The sequence below is a fragment of the Vulpes lagopus genome, chromosome 2 (genome assembly GCF_018345385.1).
Source record: "Vulpes lagopus strain Blue_001 chromosome 2, ASM1834538v1, whole genome shotgun sequence".
NCBI classification, from domain to species: domain Eukaryota; kingdom Metazoa; phylum Chordata; class Mammalia; order Carnivora; family Canidae; genus Vulpes; species Vulpes lagopus.
In genome coordinates, this window is record NC_054825.1 from 22647296 (window position 1) to 22665925 (window position 18630).

At 42.5% G+C, this 18630-nt stretch overlaps 1 protein-coding gene across 5 annotated transcripts in view; it reads left to right on the forward strand.

Moving 5' to 3' along the window:
• Positions 1-17283, forward strand: part of SORCS1 (sortilin related VPS10 domain containing receptor 1) — a 495497-nt gene extending 478214 nt beyond the window's left edge. The window contains exons 25-27 of one of the 5 annotated variants that reach the window (XM_041746197.1): positions 11768-11873; positions 11996-12156; positions 13967-17283. In XM_041746197.1, coding sequence (XP_041602131.1) covers positions 11768-11873; positions 11996-12156; positions 13967-14031 — 332 coding nt within the window. In that variant the 3' untranslated portion in view covers positions 14032-17283. Of the gene's footprint in view, positions 1-11767; positions 11874-11995; positions 12157-13697 lie in introns of all 5 variants that reach the window. The other 4 variants (XM_041746200.1, XM_041746195.1, XM_041746198.1 and 1 more) reach the window with 4 other exon arrangements.
• Positions 17284-18630: the final 1347 nt, after the last annotated feature.

Here is an 18630-nt window from a genome sequence, read left to right on the forward strand (position 1 = left end):
TCTTTTAAAAATGTTTGAGCCAGAGTGTGTTGCTAGTGAGAGAGGCAGTGCATAATTTGGTTTGTCTCCAAGGAAAAAGAACTGTCTCCTTTCAGGAATTTACTGGCCTTATTTTATTATTTTTTTTAAATTCAGTTCCCTGTTTGCTTTTATGGGAACACCAGGTAAGCACTTCTAGGTCTGGATGTCATTAGAGACTGGCTTTAGGCTGTTTCCTCCCATGGTCTACCTGGAATTCATTAGCTTTGGTGTCTACACTGAGGTAAACATAGAATGCTGTCCTTGTTTGGTTCTTATCAATTCTTGTGCTTCTCCCTTTCTCTTCAATTCCTCTTGAGAGCCCAGCCACTCATGATAACTGTGTTTCTGAAATTTTCTTTGAGGGAAAAAGGGATTTGAAATTGCATGTGAAGAGGGTGAGAATGAGAAGCTGTTCAGGAGAAGTTGAGGGAGGGCTATGAGCGGAATAGCTCTCTTTGGCTTTGGGGACCTAAAAGCAGCTGTGTTGAGTGGACACAGGCCATGATGTTACACAGCCCAGGAAGAGATATCGATCAAGCTGGGTCCAGGACTAGAAACACTGGTATTTTGACTGAAGGATACCTTTGCTCATGCTGTTCCCAAGTGGAATATTTCTCCAACATTAGCCACCTCTTTCCATCTCCTAAGTCTCTTTGTATTTTAAGGCTCAACTCACCAACATTTGCCTGGTGTCTTTCTAGAGACTCTTACCTGGATATCATCTATCCCTTCTCTTAACTCACATGGATTTTTTTTTTAATTTTTATTTATTTATGATAGTCACAGAGAGAGAGAGGCAGAGACACAGGCAGAGGGAGAAGCAGGCTCCATGCACCGGGAGCCCGACGTGGGATTCGATCCCAGGTCTCCAGGATTGCGCCCTGGGCCAAAGGCAGGCGCCAAACCGCTGCGCCACCCAGGGATCCCCCTCACATGGATTTTTAAAACTTATTTTGTCTGATGATGATGATGGTAACTATTGTACCTTGCAGAGAACTTGCACATATTAAGTGTTCAGTAACTATTACTTTTATAAATAATTAGGTATGTAATCAGTTTATAACCACTAGAGAGAGATATTAAAAATCCCCTTTCCTCAGTTCATCTTTAGTTTATTCAGTTGTAAATTGTGCCATTTATTCAATTGTGAACCTGTTCCATGACATGCTCTTTCTTACCAAATAGCCTGTGAGGGGAGCCTTGCCTTCATTTACCCGACAAGCATCTGAGGAAAATGCATCTTGGTGTTTTTCTTATGTCAGGTATCCCTTCAGGAGGTATCATAATCATTTATATACACATTGTGAGAAATGACTAGGTTGAAGAAAAATTAGAGTACTGTGTCTTGGAACAAGAGAACCTAGAGATGGAGAGAGAAGGACCTGCAGGAGGGCTATTCCTGAAGGAGACTGCAGCAAGTCTACCTATCAGCCTTGGTCTGGCAGGAGTGTTTCCCCTGTCAGAGAGCAGCCTCACGTCATGGCAGAGCTCAGGATCAATACCTTTGATTGCACTCTCCTGACCCCATCAGATTAGACCCTTCTTCACATCTTCTGTGACATCTCCCCAGAGCTCTCCCTCATCCGTGATTTTACCCTGGCCTTCAACTATTTGTTTATTTAGATTACTTTTATGAATCTTGACTCTCCTACATTTTAAGAGCTATGATGTCATACCAGGGAGAGTTTTTCCAGTAAGACTCACTAGAAGGCTTCAGATCTGATGCAGAGCATTTCATCTCTGCAGGTCCTTATGGAAGAACAAGCCTGAGCTATTAAGAAAATACCCTTGAAATGCCAATAGTTTCCTCATTGCCCCTAGTAACTTGGAATTTACTGAAGGACAAGGTCCATTGTCTTATGCCTCACATGACTCTGTGCCTCACTTTGCAGTGATTCCTTTAAAAAAAAAAATCTGGTTCGTCTGAGGATGTGAGATGAGCTAGGACCCTCACTCAATCCACACTGGCTTGACCTGAGGCACAAAAATGATTTGCATGAAGCTTTACTAATTCTAAATAAAGAAGATGAAGAATATCCCATGCAGAAGGTTCAATAAAGATGAGCCTCAATGTTGATATGAGTTCAAAAAAAAAGAAAAGAGAGAGAGAGAGAAAGAGAAAATAAGCATACCAGGTTGAGGGACTGTGTTGAGCAGAGGCAGAGCAAGGTCACATGTGGTTTCTGTACAAAGTGATGCATAGTTTGACATGGTTTGGAATATCTAGATATATATCCTTAGATATCCTAATTGGTATACTATTGAATGGAAAATTATGAGCAGAGGATAGAGAGAGGGATAAATTCAGGGAAATCAAATCTGCCATTATTTGATACTTCATTTATATTATAAACTTTGTCATTCATCATCCACACAGACCAGTGAGACAACTCTCATTAATGCATCTTTGAAATTACAAAGTATGATGAATATGGAAAAAGAAAGAAGGGGCAGATGGAAGGATTTTTTAAATAAAAAGTTTGGGCATCAGTCAATAATCATTTCTCTTTTTATCAAAGTATGTACGCATTTTACAAGACATTTTTAACCTAAGAGGCAAGAGATGATAATTTATCTGATAGAAATAGAGACCTAGAAGTAGGAGCCTCTTTTTGCGTTGCCAAAGATTCATGTTGGGTTTGATGTCATAAAGCCTAAGAGTGGAAAACCCCACTTCAAGGCTGGGGAATAAGAGGATGAAACTCAGGTGAGCCCAGGAGCAGACTGCACATTCAACTCAGAGCTTTGATTTACCACCTTTTAGCAAGTTCCTGAGTGGGAGGGGTAGGCTGGCAGTGGATAGATCAAAGCCCTAATTGCTGGTACAAATCTTTCAAGCTACTTCACACCCTGTTTATCTTTGTTGCTGTGAGGACCTGTGGTCATGAATAAATTCAATGATGATATTTGAGAGTGGGAATGGGGGAAAGTAACTTAAAAATGTGTTGATTCTTTCAAGGTAGAAGAGGAGAGATTCTGTACAAGAATGGAACTTGCTCATCCAGCAAGCAAGGGGTAACACTGGCATCTTATTTGAGAACACAAAACCTAACTAGATTGATTCACACTAAATTACAAACAACAGCATTGTGAGGATGATTTGAATTTCACAGGAGTGATTTATTGGACAGATAAACTAAAACTTAAGTGTAGGGGCTGCTCCACAGAGGACCTAGAAGAGCTAGAAGGGCTGGAACTGATCATTCCCTCAAAAGAGATATGGTTGGAAAGACTCCATACAAACCAGCGTAGATGATTCCAGCGATAAAACAACTGTTCTTGCCCCCCCCCCCCGCCCCCCAGTCTACTTTGTGGTTATTTTGGCAGATTTGCAAAAACAGAGATTTTTCAGGTTTCCCTGCACACACCCTGAATCTGAATCCCAATGAATAATACCTGGAAATCTGTGTTTTTAACAAGTGCCTCTGATGATGCATAAACAGCTAGGCCTATCCCCAGGTTTACCAACCACTCCATTGGAACATTCCAGAGACACACCTCCATCTGCATAACAAGGGGAGGTGCAAGTCTCTCACCAGCAATAAATCTGATTTACAGCTCAGGGCATTGACTAAAAGAGAGGCATACATTGAAAAAGAAGGGTCTGTGATATTAGGTGTAGGAGGAAATTAGTAATAAACATTAAAATCTAATTTTTCTGCATATCTGGAGCCAACCTAATTGGCAGAATGGGTAGATGACAGTGGGAGGAAGGGGAAAAAAATGGAACATGTCTCTGAATCTGAGATCTACTATATCCATAACTTAGATGAATGGCAAAGGGCAGCCAAGAGCTGTGGCTGTGAGGCAGTTGAAAAATGATTAAAGAGTGAACTAGAATCTTAGTGGCAGATGTAATTGAATAGCCATGAGTTTTATGAAAGTTGAACAAATTATATTATCTAGATGCTATTAATGTGCTAGTGTGAGCAGAAAATGATACATCTGCATCTCCCTGTAATTTTGCATGTGTTAGAGAATCTGGGTGCCCTTCCACCCTCAGCTTTCCGGTGGGGTCTCTGCTCTTCTTGAGTTTTGGATACATATCATAAAAAATGAGAAAGGTTAATATTTCTCAAAGGAAGAGCCTCAAATTCCAGGTTGAATTAAAAAAAAATTTAATACATACACAGTAACTGCTCCTACCCCCTCCTGTCTGTCTGGCAGTCACCTGATGTAAGCTTTTAGGTTTAGGAAAGCTGTCCTTTGTCAAGGGTATGTGTGGGTTTTTAATAAAACTGTTATCTTGTGTGATCTTGGCCCTCCGTGGTTGCTGCTGACTGGTTCAATTTCTTTTCTTTTCTTTTCTTTTTTTTTTTTGGTGTAATAAAAAGATATTATCACAGAGATATTAGAGAATTAATATTTCTGGGCTTCAGTTGCTTCCCTTGGATATGTTATGAGTAAACGTGGGAGGGGATAAGGAAAAAGAATTTCAACCTAGATCAGGAAACAGCATGATTTCTGCCTGACAGTTTCACATTGCGAAGGATCCTTTCCACTTGAAGGCAGAATTAGCATTAGTTGAGAAGCTTAGAAAAATACAATATAATGTAAGCCACATCATTATGGATGCAGATGCCACTTTGTGGAGTTGTGAGGCTCTGAACTGTAAAGTGAAATAAATTGTTGCAATAACATTTTCCATTTAGGGGTGAAATTAGTGCTAGTGAAATTCTTCCACAGCCAATAAATTCATCCATCCCTTTAGTCTCTGGCTTCCTTGTTATCTACACAGTTATTTACAAGTCTTTGTGAGTAAAGTCATTCTAGTAGTATTTTTCCTTTCTTCTACTTTTTTGTCCCCCAGATAAATATATATATTTTTTTCCTCCACAAATATTTAGACTTTTTCACAACATGTGGACCCAGTGGCTTTTGACAACTGCTAAGCCATTATGGTGTTATGGCAAGAAAGAATAGGTACCAAAATACCTAAACATCCCCCTTTCCCCAGTGCAGTTACATGAATGTGATGCTTTCATAAATATACTAGGGGCCAGCACTGAGGTTGCTTTTTAGTTTCTAATAGATTCTTTTTCGTTGTTTTTTTTTTTTTTCCTAAGATTTTTCTGGACCCATAAAAAAGCCTGAAATATCTACTTGGTAACTGTCTTGAGTTGGCCCAGCCTGAGGATGCTTCTAGAAATTCTTGGGTGGGAAATGGTCAAGAGGGAATGATCAGATGAACAATTCAGAGACAGGGTACAAAAATGTATCACATTGGAAATAAGTAGAAGTAATAAGTAATTTGGATGCAGGAGACACAGTTCCCCAAGGGAAAGGCAAGGCATATTGTCTGGAGAAATTGGCAGGAAACAGAAGGCAGGAGAACACATATAAAAGACAAAGAAGACACCAAAACCTATGAGGACCTACTTTTAGACACTGAGTTTCTTATATCTAGAATGACCAGAACTGTCCTGGATTATATCTGTAATGTGTGCATAAATTTCAGTAGCCTTCCTTTTCATTAGTTAATGTGTTGTGGTTTAGAAGAGAATAGTTAGGATTATCTTACTTATATCCTGCCACCCTGCCAATGAGGGCAGAGATCCATAGCAAGAATTGAGTAATGTAGAGCCCAAACATAAGAATTGGTTAATTGAATGTTTAACCAGTCGAAAGGGAAGAGTTTTGAACAGAGACAGTATTAGTAAGCTATTGCTGTGTAACAAAGACCATCCAGAAATTCAGTGGCTTGACAGGGAGCATTTATTTATTGCTGTTGAGTCTATGGATTAATCCGATTGTCCTGGTTTTATCTGTGCTCACTATGTGTCTACAGTCAGCTATTGATCATTAGGTAGGGAGTTCTCCTGGTCTTAGCGGGGCTGCCCCAGGTGATGGGCAGCTGTTGGCTCTACACTGCTCTAGAACAAGATTGATTAGGAGAAAGTTCTCCTACACATGGTATGTCATACTTTATCAGGCTACTCTGGACATGTTCATACATGATAATGATAGGATTCCAAGAGAGAGAGAGAGCAAAAGTGCAGAAGCCTCGCTTACAATCAGCACACCCTCATTCCCATTTCATTCCATGGCCACAGGATATCATAATACTAGCCCAGATTCAAGGGATGAGGAAACAGATTTCACCTCTTGGTGCAAAAAAACCTTCAAAATCAAATTGCAGAAGGTTTGGACATAGAGAAGGGTAGAAAATTGACCCAGCAATGTGATCACTTTCCACACTCTCTTAGGGGAGACTTCACATGCTTTTAGGTAGTCTCACAGGCTCTCCTGAAGTCATAACCAGATTAAGCGACTGTTAATAATCAAGGGGTATGTTTTTATTTGTTCATTTTGTGTTAGTGACCCAGAGAACATAAAGGTCAGGCACACCCTAAAAATAAGGACTGGATGCTTTATGAATAATAGTAGGTGGGACCTAACATGTAGTACTTTCAAACTAGTATGCATAACAATAACATTTGTAGTGTGTTACATATACAGATTTCTGGTATTGATTCTCAGATAGATAGATTTTTTTTTTCTTAACTGAAGCCTAAGAGACTGCATTTTCACACATTCTCCAGGTAATTCTGATTCAGGTAGTCTGTAAACTTATACTTTGAGAAACACTACAAAGTAAACAGGATTTCTTGTTGACTTTCAACCCTAGAAAACTAAAATGCATCTTTCTCTTCCTGTCAATTACAATTAAGTTTGGTATTCGAGGTGCCCATAGTTGTCATTACTTGACCAAGTGACCTAAACTCTATGACTGGATGTTCTTGAAGACTCATCTTCAGTTTAAAACCAGCAGCAATGCTTCACTGGTCATTAGATTCTTCTCTGGAATCCTCACACTGGCCGTTAGGCCTCCAGGATCATGGTTTCATCCCAAAAGGGTATGACAGGCCTTAAGACTGTCATGATTAGGGAATCCCTGGGTGGCTCAGTGGTTTGGCACCTGCCTTTGGCCCAGGGCGCGATTCTGGAGTCCTGGAATCGAGTCCCATGTCGGGCTCCTGGCATGAAGCCTGCTTATCCCTCCTCCTGTGTCTCTGATAAATCTTTAAAAAAAAAATAAAGACTGTCATGATTGGGTTTGGATTTGAACTGACAGAAAGGCCTGTTGGCCAAGAAAGAATGCTTTGTAAATTAAAACCTTTTGCTCTTTCTGTTTTCTAAATAAACTTTGTGCCATTCCCATATCACTTTAATTTCTGAAAAAGAGATTTCAGACCACATGGATTGTGATATTCAAGGCATGTTACTAAAGCCCAGCGTAGTTCTGCCTTGGAGGCAGGAGAGCCAAAAAGAAAATCAAGATTTGGCAAACTTGCTTTTGTAAATTCTTGACCACACTAACTTTTGGATTAGAAATGTAGAAATGGATTAAAAATGTAGTTCAGGGTTTCTGAGTCAGAATGCAGGTAGAAGTTCTCCAAGAAAGTCCCTTTGATAGAATGGGAGTGAATACAAAGAGCTATAGGGTTTTTTAGCATGGTTTCACCAGCTAATGCCACCACATTATTGATGCTACAACTTGGAAATAAACTCAACAAAGGGGCAGGGCTGCAGCAAAGGGGAAAGTGGTACCGCAGGTAAAACTTTTCCTCAAGCATGTTGTGTGGCACCTTGGTCTGCAAAGGGGCTGTGGCCATATGAGTTTCAGAAACACTGTGGTATAGAGTTCAATGAGTTTCTTTACTGCAGGACTACTGTGAACTTTTTTTTTTAAGGTATATTTAGTTATTTTAGAGGCAGGGGTGGTGGGCAAAGGGAAAGAGAGAGAGAATCCCAAGTAGACTCCACATCCAGTACAGAGCCCAACATGGGGCTCGATCCCACAACCCTGAGATCATGGCCTGAGCCGAAACCAAGAGTCAGGCACTGAACTGACTGAGTCACCCAGGTGCCCCCTAGGACAGCTGTGAACTTTTAATTACTGATGAGGATTGCAAATCCTCAGGAATGCTGTATATACCACTTTCCAAAATTATTTCACCATAGAACTTTCACCATCTTTTGGGACTAACAATGATATGACAATGTTACAAATACTGAGTATGTACTATGTCCTGGACACTATGCCAAGTGCTATAAAAATTCCATCTTGTTTTATTCTCACAACTTTCTAAAACTAGCACTTAGTTTTATCTCCATTATGCAGATGATGGGACTGAGGTTCTATTTAAATCACTTAAGCCCACAAGTGGCAGACTCAGAATCTGATTCCAAAATGAGACCATATCAATTTCTTCACCCCAGACATGACGTTTTGAGATTGCTGCTGTTCACACAGGCTGTGAGCATTTATTTAGCACTCACTATATCTTTCAGTCACTTTTCACAGGAAGACTATTGTCATTTCTGTAGCAGTGCTGCTGTTATAATCACCCTAGGTCCTCATGAATAGAACATAATTCATTGCATTTCTAAGTTCTCCCAGGATTTCAGAAACTGTGTGTGCCAGGGCCCAGACTTAGAAATGTGAAGTTAGTGGTGCCTGGGTGGCTTGGTCAGTAAACTCTCTCACTCTTGACTTCAGCTGCAGGATCTCAGGGTTGTAAGGATCGATCCCCACATCCAGCTCCGTGCTGGGTGTGGAACCTGTTTAAGATTCTCTCTCTCCACCCCTTCCCCACTCCCTCTCTTTAAAAAAAAAAAAAAAGGAAATGTGGAGTCACCTACAGTACTGATGTGCCCATGCTTTACTCTGTGTGTGGATGATGGCAAATAAACTGCTCAGCACTTTCCTTAACGCTTCTACCTTGTTTAGGCTGCAACTGGAGAGGGATTAATTTATGCTAATTCCACACAACAAGCTAAAGCCCATTTATCACAAGTTTCCATTCCTCAGCAGAATACACACAAACTCACCTAAACGTCGGGCACACTAAGATAATGCAGCTGCTGTTGTGTGCGGCAGTAATAGGCCCGCTTATGTTCAGGTGCAGGTGAGCGAGCAGCACCGAGCAGCACCGCAGAACACAGGACAGCGGCGTCGGGCCTGCCCCTGCTCTGCCGGCTGCTGCCTGCCTGCCTCTGAGGCTACGTGAGGGGGGTGCAGCCGCCTTAGAGCTCAGAATACAGAAGCTCATTTTCCCGAAATACTATGCTAATTACTTACTAGTGCTAATGTTCCTTGTTTTTGGATGATGTTTTATGTAGGAATGATTTAAAATTGAATGACAGAAGCTTGTGATATGGAGAAAGAGGATGAAGGGAAGAAAAGGGAAAGATAGTGTGTGTGTGTGTGTGTGTGTGTGTGTGTGTGTGTGTGTGTGTGTGTTTGCTTTCTCTGGTAGCAAGAGCCTGGCCAAAGCAATTTCCTCTCTTTACTTTTCCATTTATTTCAAATGCCAACCCTTTCAAGCAGGCTTAGTATCCCTCCTGGTTACTCCATAGCACTGCTCTCTGCTTATTCTGAAAGAGCATGCAGCTAGGAATTAGAAGTTTAGCTTAATAAAGCTAACCTGCCTCCAACCGTCCTAAACAGAGAGGCCCCTCCCTGAACCCATATATGTTCCCCGTCAAGCTAAGGGTTTGCCTTAGAAGATTACTTATAAAATATCTTCCCATTTTTATTTCCTTGTGTGTGATAACAGTATTGTGATAATGTCAAGAGAAAGACCTTATCTTTTGCAGTTAGGGATGGAATTACATGATGGCTAAGATTTGCTTCAGAATAATCCAACCGTTGAGGTTGTGGGGACTGGATGGGGATAAAAATAGAATAATACTGTCTGTGGGTCGATGTTTGTTGCAGCCAGGTTCTGGGTACATTTCTCCCTGCACCTGGAGCATGCGTGTGTATACACATACGCTTATGTATGTACATACATCACCTACGCATAGGAGTGTATACTTTAGGATTCTAATTAGTCCTTTTAAGACTTGATAATATTTTAACTTGGGTCACTTAATTTGCTTCTCACACTATAGTTTGAGCCCTAATTCCCTGTCTCAGAAATATATTCTTAAATTTCTAGTATCTTCACTGAAATTAGCTCTGTGTGGGTGTGTATTTGTGATAGGACTCAGGTTCAGGTCTTAGTTCTTCCATTTCCTACTTCTGAGTGCTCTGGAAGGACATAAACCAGTGAGAGCCTCCCTATTCTTATCTGTTCAGTGGAGGTCACAGCCCTTGCCTTCCATTTGTGGAAGTCGATTGCAATATATCTATGAAAAACCGATGGTGTCCCTTTCTCCAGTGACATCCTACCCATTGTGGTGTGAGTTCTGAAGTATTTCTGGACTCCTTTGCTGATGGTGCCATATTTGCCTAAGTAAATAAAAGACACTTCTGTTTTCTCATTTTGACCTAGAAGCACATGTGCCTTGGGTGTCTGCCTGCGGCCTCCTCACACACAGACTCACTCACCCACGAGCCCTGCACAGCATAAGCTCTGCTTGACTTAGGAGAGAGAGAGAATCAAGGGGTTGCATAATTTTCCTGCTTCTTAAAAGTTCAGTCTACTAAAACAACTAAACTTGTTTTCTGAGAAAGAGGGCTTGACCTCATTCCCACCAAAACTGTTTGGTATCTGGAACATGCTCTCCAGTTGCACTGATTGGAGCCTCGAGTCTTTTTGGAGTCCATCAGTATACAGGCACCTCTTCTTGAACTTTTGTACCCAGGTGACCAGAGCATTGCCTTCTTGGTTCTCAATAGAAAAAAAGCAACAGAAAATGGTGCTTGGAGGTCACCTATATTTCTAAACATCAGACTTTACTAAATGGTGGAAGGTCAAGTTCAGCATCCGGGCCTTCTAATTGTACATGTGGCTTGTCTTTTATGCTTGAGCTATGCTGTTTTTGCAAAATGTCAGTTTTTGAGAGGGTGAAAATTAATTGCAAACAGAGTCCTTAAAGCACAACAGATTTGACTCTAAGACTAGGGAGGATTTGCAGGTGGAAAGAGAAGCTCCCGAGAGCTACGATCTAAGGGTAAACTCAGGGAGAGAGAATCTTTAATGGATGCAAAGACATCTGTTTGGTCCAAGAGGAGAACTTAGGGCATCTGAGAGGCTGGCGCTTCCTGGCATGGCTGTCAGGGCTTTGGAAAGTTGTAGAGACAATATTGGACTGCACACCCCTCTGCCTGCACCACCATGGCTGCTCTTGTGAAATACTCACTGAGCCATCAGTTTCCTGCGTGCAGGAAGATAAGCGTGCTCCATTACTCTCCAGGTCTTTGTCTCACATGACAGGTGTAAGGACAGGAGTGAGAGCAGATAATTCATAAAAATCTTCCTGTTGGTTTTTCTGGTGATGTGTGTTGCTTAGTGTGAGAAAAGCTTACATTCCAGGACAGGAAAATGTGATAATTATAGTCTCATCAATATTGATTAGAAGGAATAGCAGCAGCAATAGTAATAAAAGCTAATACTTATGAAAGACTTAATGTGTGTCCCACGTTGTTAGCAGTGCTTTACGTACATGAACTCACCTGGTTCTCACGCAAACCCGATGAGATACGTGCTGTTATTCTCTCACCACATAAGCCCATTGAGGTGAAATAACTTGCCTGGAAGCACAGGGCCAGGATGCTGTAGAGCAGGCCTGGCTCCAGGGTCTTTGCTTCTGGTGAATAGGCCAGCTGGAGCGTTCTGGGGGCTTGGACAGGCTCAAATGCACCCCCAAGTCTGCCGGGTGACCCGCATCAGTGTATGTAGGCCCCACGTGCTTTCCTGGGACTCACAATGCCTCTGCATGAAGAGTGTGAGCATCTTACAGGGTCAGGCATGCCCACATCTCTGCCCATGACCGTGCCTGTGTTCTCCCCTAGCCCCACTGGTGGACCTCACTCCGACCCACAGTGGATCTGCCATGCTGATGCTGCTCTCAGTGGTGTTTGTGGGGCTGGCCGTGTTCGTCATCTACAAGTTTAAAAGGTACGTGGGCCCCCAGCCACATCTCCCCTCGCCCTTCCCTCTCCCTGACAGGTTCAGAAGCATGTGCTGCCGTGATGTACAGCTCCCGTGCATAGCAATGATGCTGTCTGTTAATGTTTTAGGAAGATCCCGGGGATTAATGTTTATGCCCAGATGCAGAATGAGAAAGAACGAGAGATGGTCAGTCGGGTCATTCACCCTGAAAGCAGGGCCCATATCCCTCAGACTGAACTAAGGAGGCCTGGCCAACTGATAGATGAGAAGGTGGAATCACAGCTCATAGGTAAATGATTCCTAGTAGCCATCAGCTGTTCAGCCTGGGTAGTCTGCGGCTGACTCTATCTAACCCCTTTCTGGCTTCACGTAACCACTTTCTCCTGCTCTAACATTCCTGAGACAAACAGCTAAGATGTCTCTCCCCCTGCTTCCTGCCATTGGAATAAGGAGGGGGAAAAAAAGCCTTCTTGCTCCTATGTAGTGATTTGTTTTCTCTTTCTCGTGACTTTATTCCTCCTTTTGCAAAAACTCTTGCTCTAAAATACGGGGCTTCAGAATGTTCGTGGGCAAAGAGCAGAGCATTTGCTCTAACAATGTACAAGAAGGACAGGCCTCAGAGGCTGGCTCTGGGGATCTGGAGGGCCAGGCAGGGTAGGGAAGGACAGGATAGGACAGAGCAGCCTGGGCCCAAGACAACTCTTTGGAGGGCAAATTGCTCTAGAATACTTGTAGAGAAGTGACATCATGAGACAGAATAGAGGAGGGCCAAGCTGATCACCCTGGGATTTTTTTTTTTAATTCGCTGGAATCTAAAAACTACACCCAGGAATGGAAATATGGAAATATGAAACCTGAGAATTTTGAGGACAAGAGGTATAAAATTTGCAGAACATCCCAGGAGAGAGGTTTCCTAAGGGAAACCACTGGAAGAGTTAGACTGTTAGAGAGCACATGGGGAGATTTCTTCCTCCTGTTTGCCTACCCCTATCCTGAAGTCTTACAGTGGACTTACCATATATCACTAGAGCGAGCTCTCTCTCTCTCTGCCTATGAAGTAAGCTGGGAACCCAACAGCTAGGTCTAGAGTCTCAGGCGTAATTGCTAAGTCTACTATCTATGGCAGAGAAAATTTTCCAGGAAAGTAGAGAAAGCTGTGAAGCCACCACTGTGATCCATGGCTGCCCTTGTTTCCTCCTGTCTGTTGGTGCCAGGACTTGAAGCTGTCATCTTGCCACCTCAAGTCCTGCATTGCTGACCAAGATGGATAAATCCTTAGATAACCATTCGTGCCTCGCTCTAATGTCTGAATACCAAATAATGTCTAGAAGGCCACTACCTCAGATTTTTAATCTGTTACTTAGAAGGGGAAATGAGCACCTAAATGGAAACATGACCCTCTCTTTCAATGGCTGTGGAAGAGTACTGTGGCGGCACTGGGCGAAATTTCAGGGCAGGCTTGTATCGGAGGTAATAATAGCAGCTGGAGCCACATCTGGGGTCCAGTGTTCACAGCGTGCTTGCTTTTATTTGGGGAGACAGGGTGATAAATGTGTAATTGCTCTAGGTTCAAAAGAAAAGGCTTCTCTGTCTTCAAGTCCAGAGAAGCGTTTACCCTATTTACTTCTAAAGCTTCTAAGTGCATTTTTGTGGGTCATTTGGTTTTCAATCCCATTTCCACGGGGTATGAAGCACAGTGCTGTTGACTTTATGAGAGTAGCAATCCCTCCCTCACCAGGAGAGGAGCATCCCGCAGCACATTGCACAGTCTCTGACACCTTTCCATTGTCAGTGTCATTAAATGAGTAAGTGTTACACGTTTTCTCTTAGGAGAGTAGCTTTACCCTCCCCTCCCTCCCCTTCTACTCAACCTGGTGACTCATCTCTCCGATTGCAAAGAGCAAGACACGCCACTCCACCTTCAACGCCAAAGCGGGGATCTGCTGGGGCACAATTTGCAATTTAAGGAAAACCCCCAAAGGCTACAGGCGACCTGCTGATCAGGAAAGAATTTCGCTCTTGTCAAGTGCACCATCCTTCATGACCACTAACTTTATGTTTTTTTCTTTCCTTTGTTGTTCTGTTTCCTATTTTGCCAGGAAGTATTTCCATAGTTGCTGAGAATCAAAGCACAAAAGAAATCCCTACCTATGTAAATGTTTGAATGGAGGACGCCAGTAAAAACAAAAACAAACAAAAATAAAATAAAAACAATCAAAAATCCAAACAAACAGACAAACAAACACTCACTGCATCGGGACTTTTTAATTCTTCAGACACAGACAACAAGGGTTTTTAGCTTTAAGCCTGTGCATGTGGACAATACCTTGAGAACATGCTGGAGGGGCAGTGTACAGGTGCTCTATTTTAATGGAAAAAAACACTCCCCTCCCCCTTTCCTCTTCTCTCTCTTTTTTCTGATCGGTCGTGTTTGTAGAAAATTCATAACATATAGAGGCCAAGGAAATCTGCATGTGTTTTTGGAAATATTCTTGGCTCTAGATTTAACAGCTATTTTAGCACTAGAGGCTGATGGGGGGGAGTAGCCGCCCCAGCCCCTTTCATAAGACACAAAGACATGCACAGGAGTGTGAAACCCTGAGCTGTTTCTCTGTCCCACTTTCCTCATTGCCAATTTCTTTTCTAAGTTTTCTCCGGTAGCTCTGGCGGCCAGCAGTGGCCACAAGGCTGCTTGCGTGTTGCATTCTGTGTGGCCACAGGGAAGAAGGAGCCAGGTGAAGTTCCATGTACGCAGGCAGAGTAGGGAAGGCAGGCAGGAGGGGCAAACATGTCAGACGTGGACCTCTGTTTCCTGTTCACCCCTTTCTGTCACCAAGGCTTCCCCTGGTAGCTTTTATACTCTCATCCCAAGTTAACATAGAAAATAGAATCCCAGTTCCAGCATCTGGCCTCCCCATTTGTTTGCTACCCAGGTGTGGTCATGATTCTGTTGATGTCTTTGTACCTCTTCCTTCCAAACTCCAAGTTGTCTTTCAACTCCTCCTCCTTTTTCTTCCCAAACATGTTACTGAATTCTAGACATTAACCTTGGTGTTCCCTAAATACTGGCCTAGCCTCTGCCAGACTTGCCCGCCGCCCCCCCAACCCTCACAACTTTATGATCTGTCAGCATGCCCGCTTTCCTGCACACTGACCAGGCTGCATCCTGCCCTGCAGGGTTCGGCTCCATGTTTCCTTTGTCTTCTCCTATAGAACCTGCCTCTTCCAAATAGCCTTGCCTTGTCCCACCTGGAAACATGCAAAGTGTGTGAAAGAGTCTGATGTATGCAAAGCAATTCAGACCTGGCCATGTACACTGGGAAAGAAAGCAGACAGATGAATGGTGGTATTCTCACACCTTAACAAAAATCTCATGTGCAGATTCCAGAATATGCTTGTGAGAAATGTTTCAAACATGTTACTATGTGGCAGGGCAATCTCCTTCTGTAATGGTTGCTATTACCCAGTATTTGTTCTCTCACAGTACAGTAAAAATATTTGTAAAATAAAACTGATTTTAACCAGAAGAAGAAGCAGGTTAATGGATTTAATATTTAAGAGTGTCAAAAAATATGAGAGTATATGGAAGTCTTATCTTACATTAGGATAAGATTTTGATTATGTAGGATGATCCCAGACGTTTCACAGGTGTGCTCTCTTATCTCTGAGTATCATAGTATTGGCAAAGGAAAAATTAGTAAGCTTCAAAGGGAGGAGGTAGATGTCTAAACAAAGCAGATTGGCTCAGAGTATAAACAATCCCCATTTGCCCAGGGCAATAATCAAAGAAGGCCCAGAGAAAGAAGGAAACAAAAGTCTGTTGAGCAGAAGTCCTTGGAGGATTATGAATGGGGCAAAGCCCACTCTAAAATATAGGAGGAAGCGGTTTTGAAAACCATTCACAGAGAGCAGCCTCCTTCTGGGCCATGTTCCCAAGCCAATCACAGTCTATGACAGGGTCCTGGTGATCATGGGGGTGTCCCAAAGATCCTGACGATCCCTGCCCTTATGTAGCTCAGGCAGGGGAAGAGTAGCAAAGCTGCAGTCAGAAGTTAAACAGAAGTTTTTGTGGCTGAGGATGCCCAGTATGAATCTGGGAAATGGATTATGCCTGAGGCAGCCATCTGTTTGTAGAACTCAATTGATCCCCAACCTGCCAGGCTTCCTATCCCATAGGAAACATCCTCATCGATCCGCTTCAGTTGGAGCCTTCCAAGTTTAATCTGGAAGACAAAATGTTTGGAAACCAAGAGGCTCACTCAAAACAGCACAGGGAGTCCTCAGAGTTGCAATTCAATTAATTTTAATTGGAAAATTATGAAAAAGGGAATAACCCTCTTAATCTCGCACAGTGCCTTGCCTAGAATAGGTATTAAGAAAATTACTTGTGGAAGGAATAAATGGAAGAATACATGAGAAAACATAAGAAAAAATGGGTATATAAATCCTAATTAAGAATAGAGGTAGACATGAGATGCCTGGCATTTTGGAACATGATTACAGATGGCCAGCTCTTTATTCAGCATCTCCAGCATCCTCGTGTGCCTCTCATCAAAGCTCCCTCCCACCTGTAGGAGATGAGCAAGGCAAGGTACTGCTCAGAGGGGACCTCATTGTTCTTATGATCTAGCTCTGTGATTCTCAAAGTGTGGTACCTGGACCCAGCAGAATCAGCATCACCTCAGACTTATTAGAAAATGCAAATTTGGGGTTCCCTTACTGCAGACCTACTGAATCAGAAACTCCAGGGCGTAGGGCCCAGCAGTCTTTTTTCACCAGATCTTCAGTTTATTGTGATATACACAGAAGTTTGGGAACTGCTGCACTCTGCCACTCCAGCTCAGTCCCAAAGAGAAGGTAGTAATGAGAGCCTACAAATGGGAGGGACCCAAGTGCCTACTGACTCGCTAACAGCAGGTGCAAACAGTACAAAGAGGAGTGTGGTGGGCTTCTGGCCAGAGGAGTGGCGGGGGAGGGATGGATGTGGATTCAGGGCAAGCTAAAAATCTGATATTAAAACATTTTCCGAAAATCCCAGAAGGCAAATTGTGCGCGCTCTACCTTGAACTACCCAACCGACATTTTCTCCTTTGCCTTATTCCTAATTGGATTCACTGTCCAAAATGTAGAGGTTTGCTTTGCTTTTTTTCAGAAGTTCCAAACAGCAACTTTGAGAGCAATGGGGTGTTTGGCAGCTGTTCTGTGTTTTCCAGGATTCCAACTGAGCATTGAAATCCCTCATTTGCCAACTTATTTTTATAGGAAGCCAATTTAAAAAAAAAAAAGAGAGAAAGTTTTCTTATAGTATTGGAACTACTTCTAATTTTAAAATGACTTTTTTGATGTATTTTTTTGTTAAATACTATGTAGTGTAATGTATACTTGCTCTTGTTTATTGCTTTTACAATCATATTTATTAAACAGATAATGTCTCTAAAGTCTTGGCCTCCAGGAGTTTATTTTATCTCAAACCAAACCATGACGGGCAGTCTTCATACAGAAGTGATACAACTGTAGGATTTTTTAAAGGCTAATTGTGTGAGAATGTAGTAAATACCAGTCTCGAAGGTTTATTTTTGTTTGCTTGCTTGCTTGGTTTTTGGTTTTGTTAACAAAGGAGAATATATTCTACTACCTGAATTCTACCTGCATTTTAGTTGACTACATAATGTCTGTTGCTTTATTAAATTACTTTATTCTACTTTAAAAACCACCCCAAATGGGTTACTTTGGAATGAGTAACATGCTTATTATGTTTAGCTCAAAATTAGAAATTATTAACATGTGATCAACCCATTCAAATTTGTTTAGAATCTTGTAGTTACAGAAGGAGCAAACTTGCATGTAATGTAATGAGCCAAAACTGGAGGAGAGGTAAAGGCTCCAGTGACATCATCAAAAAGGCTTTGCCCCTGAAATTAGAGTGGAGTTCTCCTTCCAGCTATGCCAGCTGTGTGACCTTGAGCAAAGCACTTTCCCATACAACCGCTTTAGTGTCCTCATGCATATAATCTGAAGGAAGAAGACAACTTCCAGTTTTGGTGTTCTGAGTGAGTGAGTCATTCCCGAGAGCCCCTTATAGCAGATTTAAACTCCATAGAAAACAAAGAGGTGGACTGCATCCAAAATCCTCCAGCCTTGTGGCTTACCTACGTAGGTGGCATCCCTTCTTGGGCAACATTTCGCCCTGATATTTTTGTAGAAAGAGAACCTTCCTTAGCCTTCCAAAGACCCACCAGGATCAGGATGGTTTTGCCTCAACAACTTGGTCTCCGCATGTCTGAGAATCCCTGCTTTTAGGTAGCCTTGAACTTCTCCTTTCCTGTGGGCTAAACCTTCCTCCTGGACCCTCATTCTTTTCCAGACAAGAGCCTGTGTGGTACTTCCCCATCAGGAATTTATCTCCTATTTCACCGAGATTGTAGGCAATCACACAAAAATCATCCCTGGATATCTCAGAGGAGATTTAATTAATACAGGGAATTTTTTTGCTTGAGTAACTGAAGAGCCAAGATGCCAAATCAAAGCAAGTGAGGCAACACCAAAATGAGCATCAGTAGAGGGGAGCCTGTGCCTTCCCTGGGCTAAAAGGACACAGATACTCTCAGAGCCCAGGACCAGGAGCATCAACTTGACACTGAAATCATGGAGGACATGGCTGGTACTTTCTGGAACCACAGAGAAGTCACAGCTACAATCTGCTGTGTGCTGCCCAAGCAAAGGAGATAGAGAGAGGGAGCTTATTCTTCCCCTTGCTCTGGCC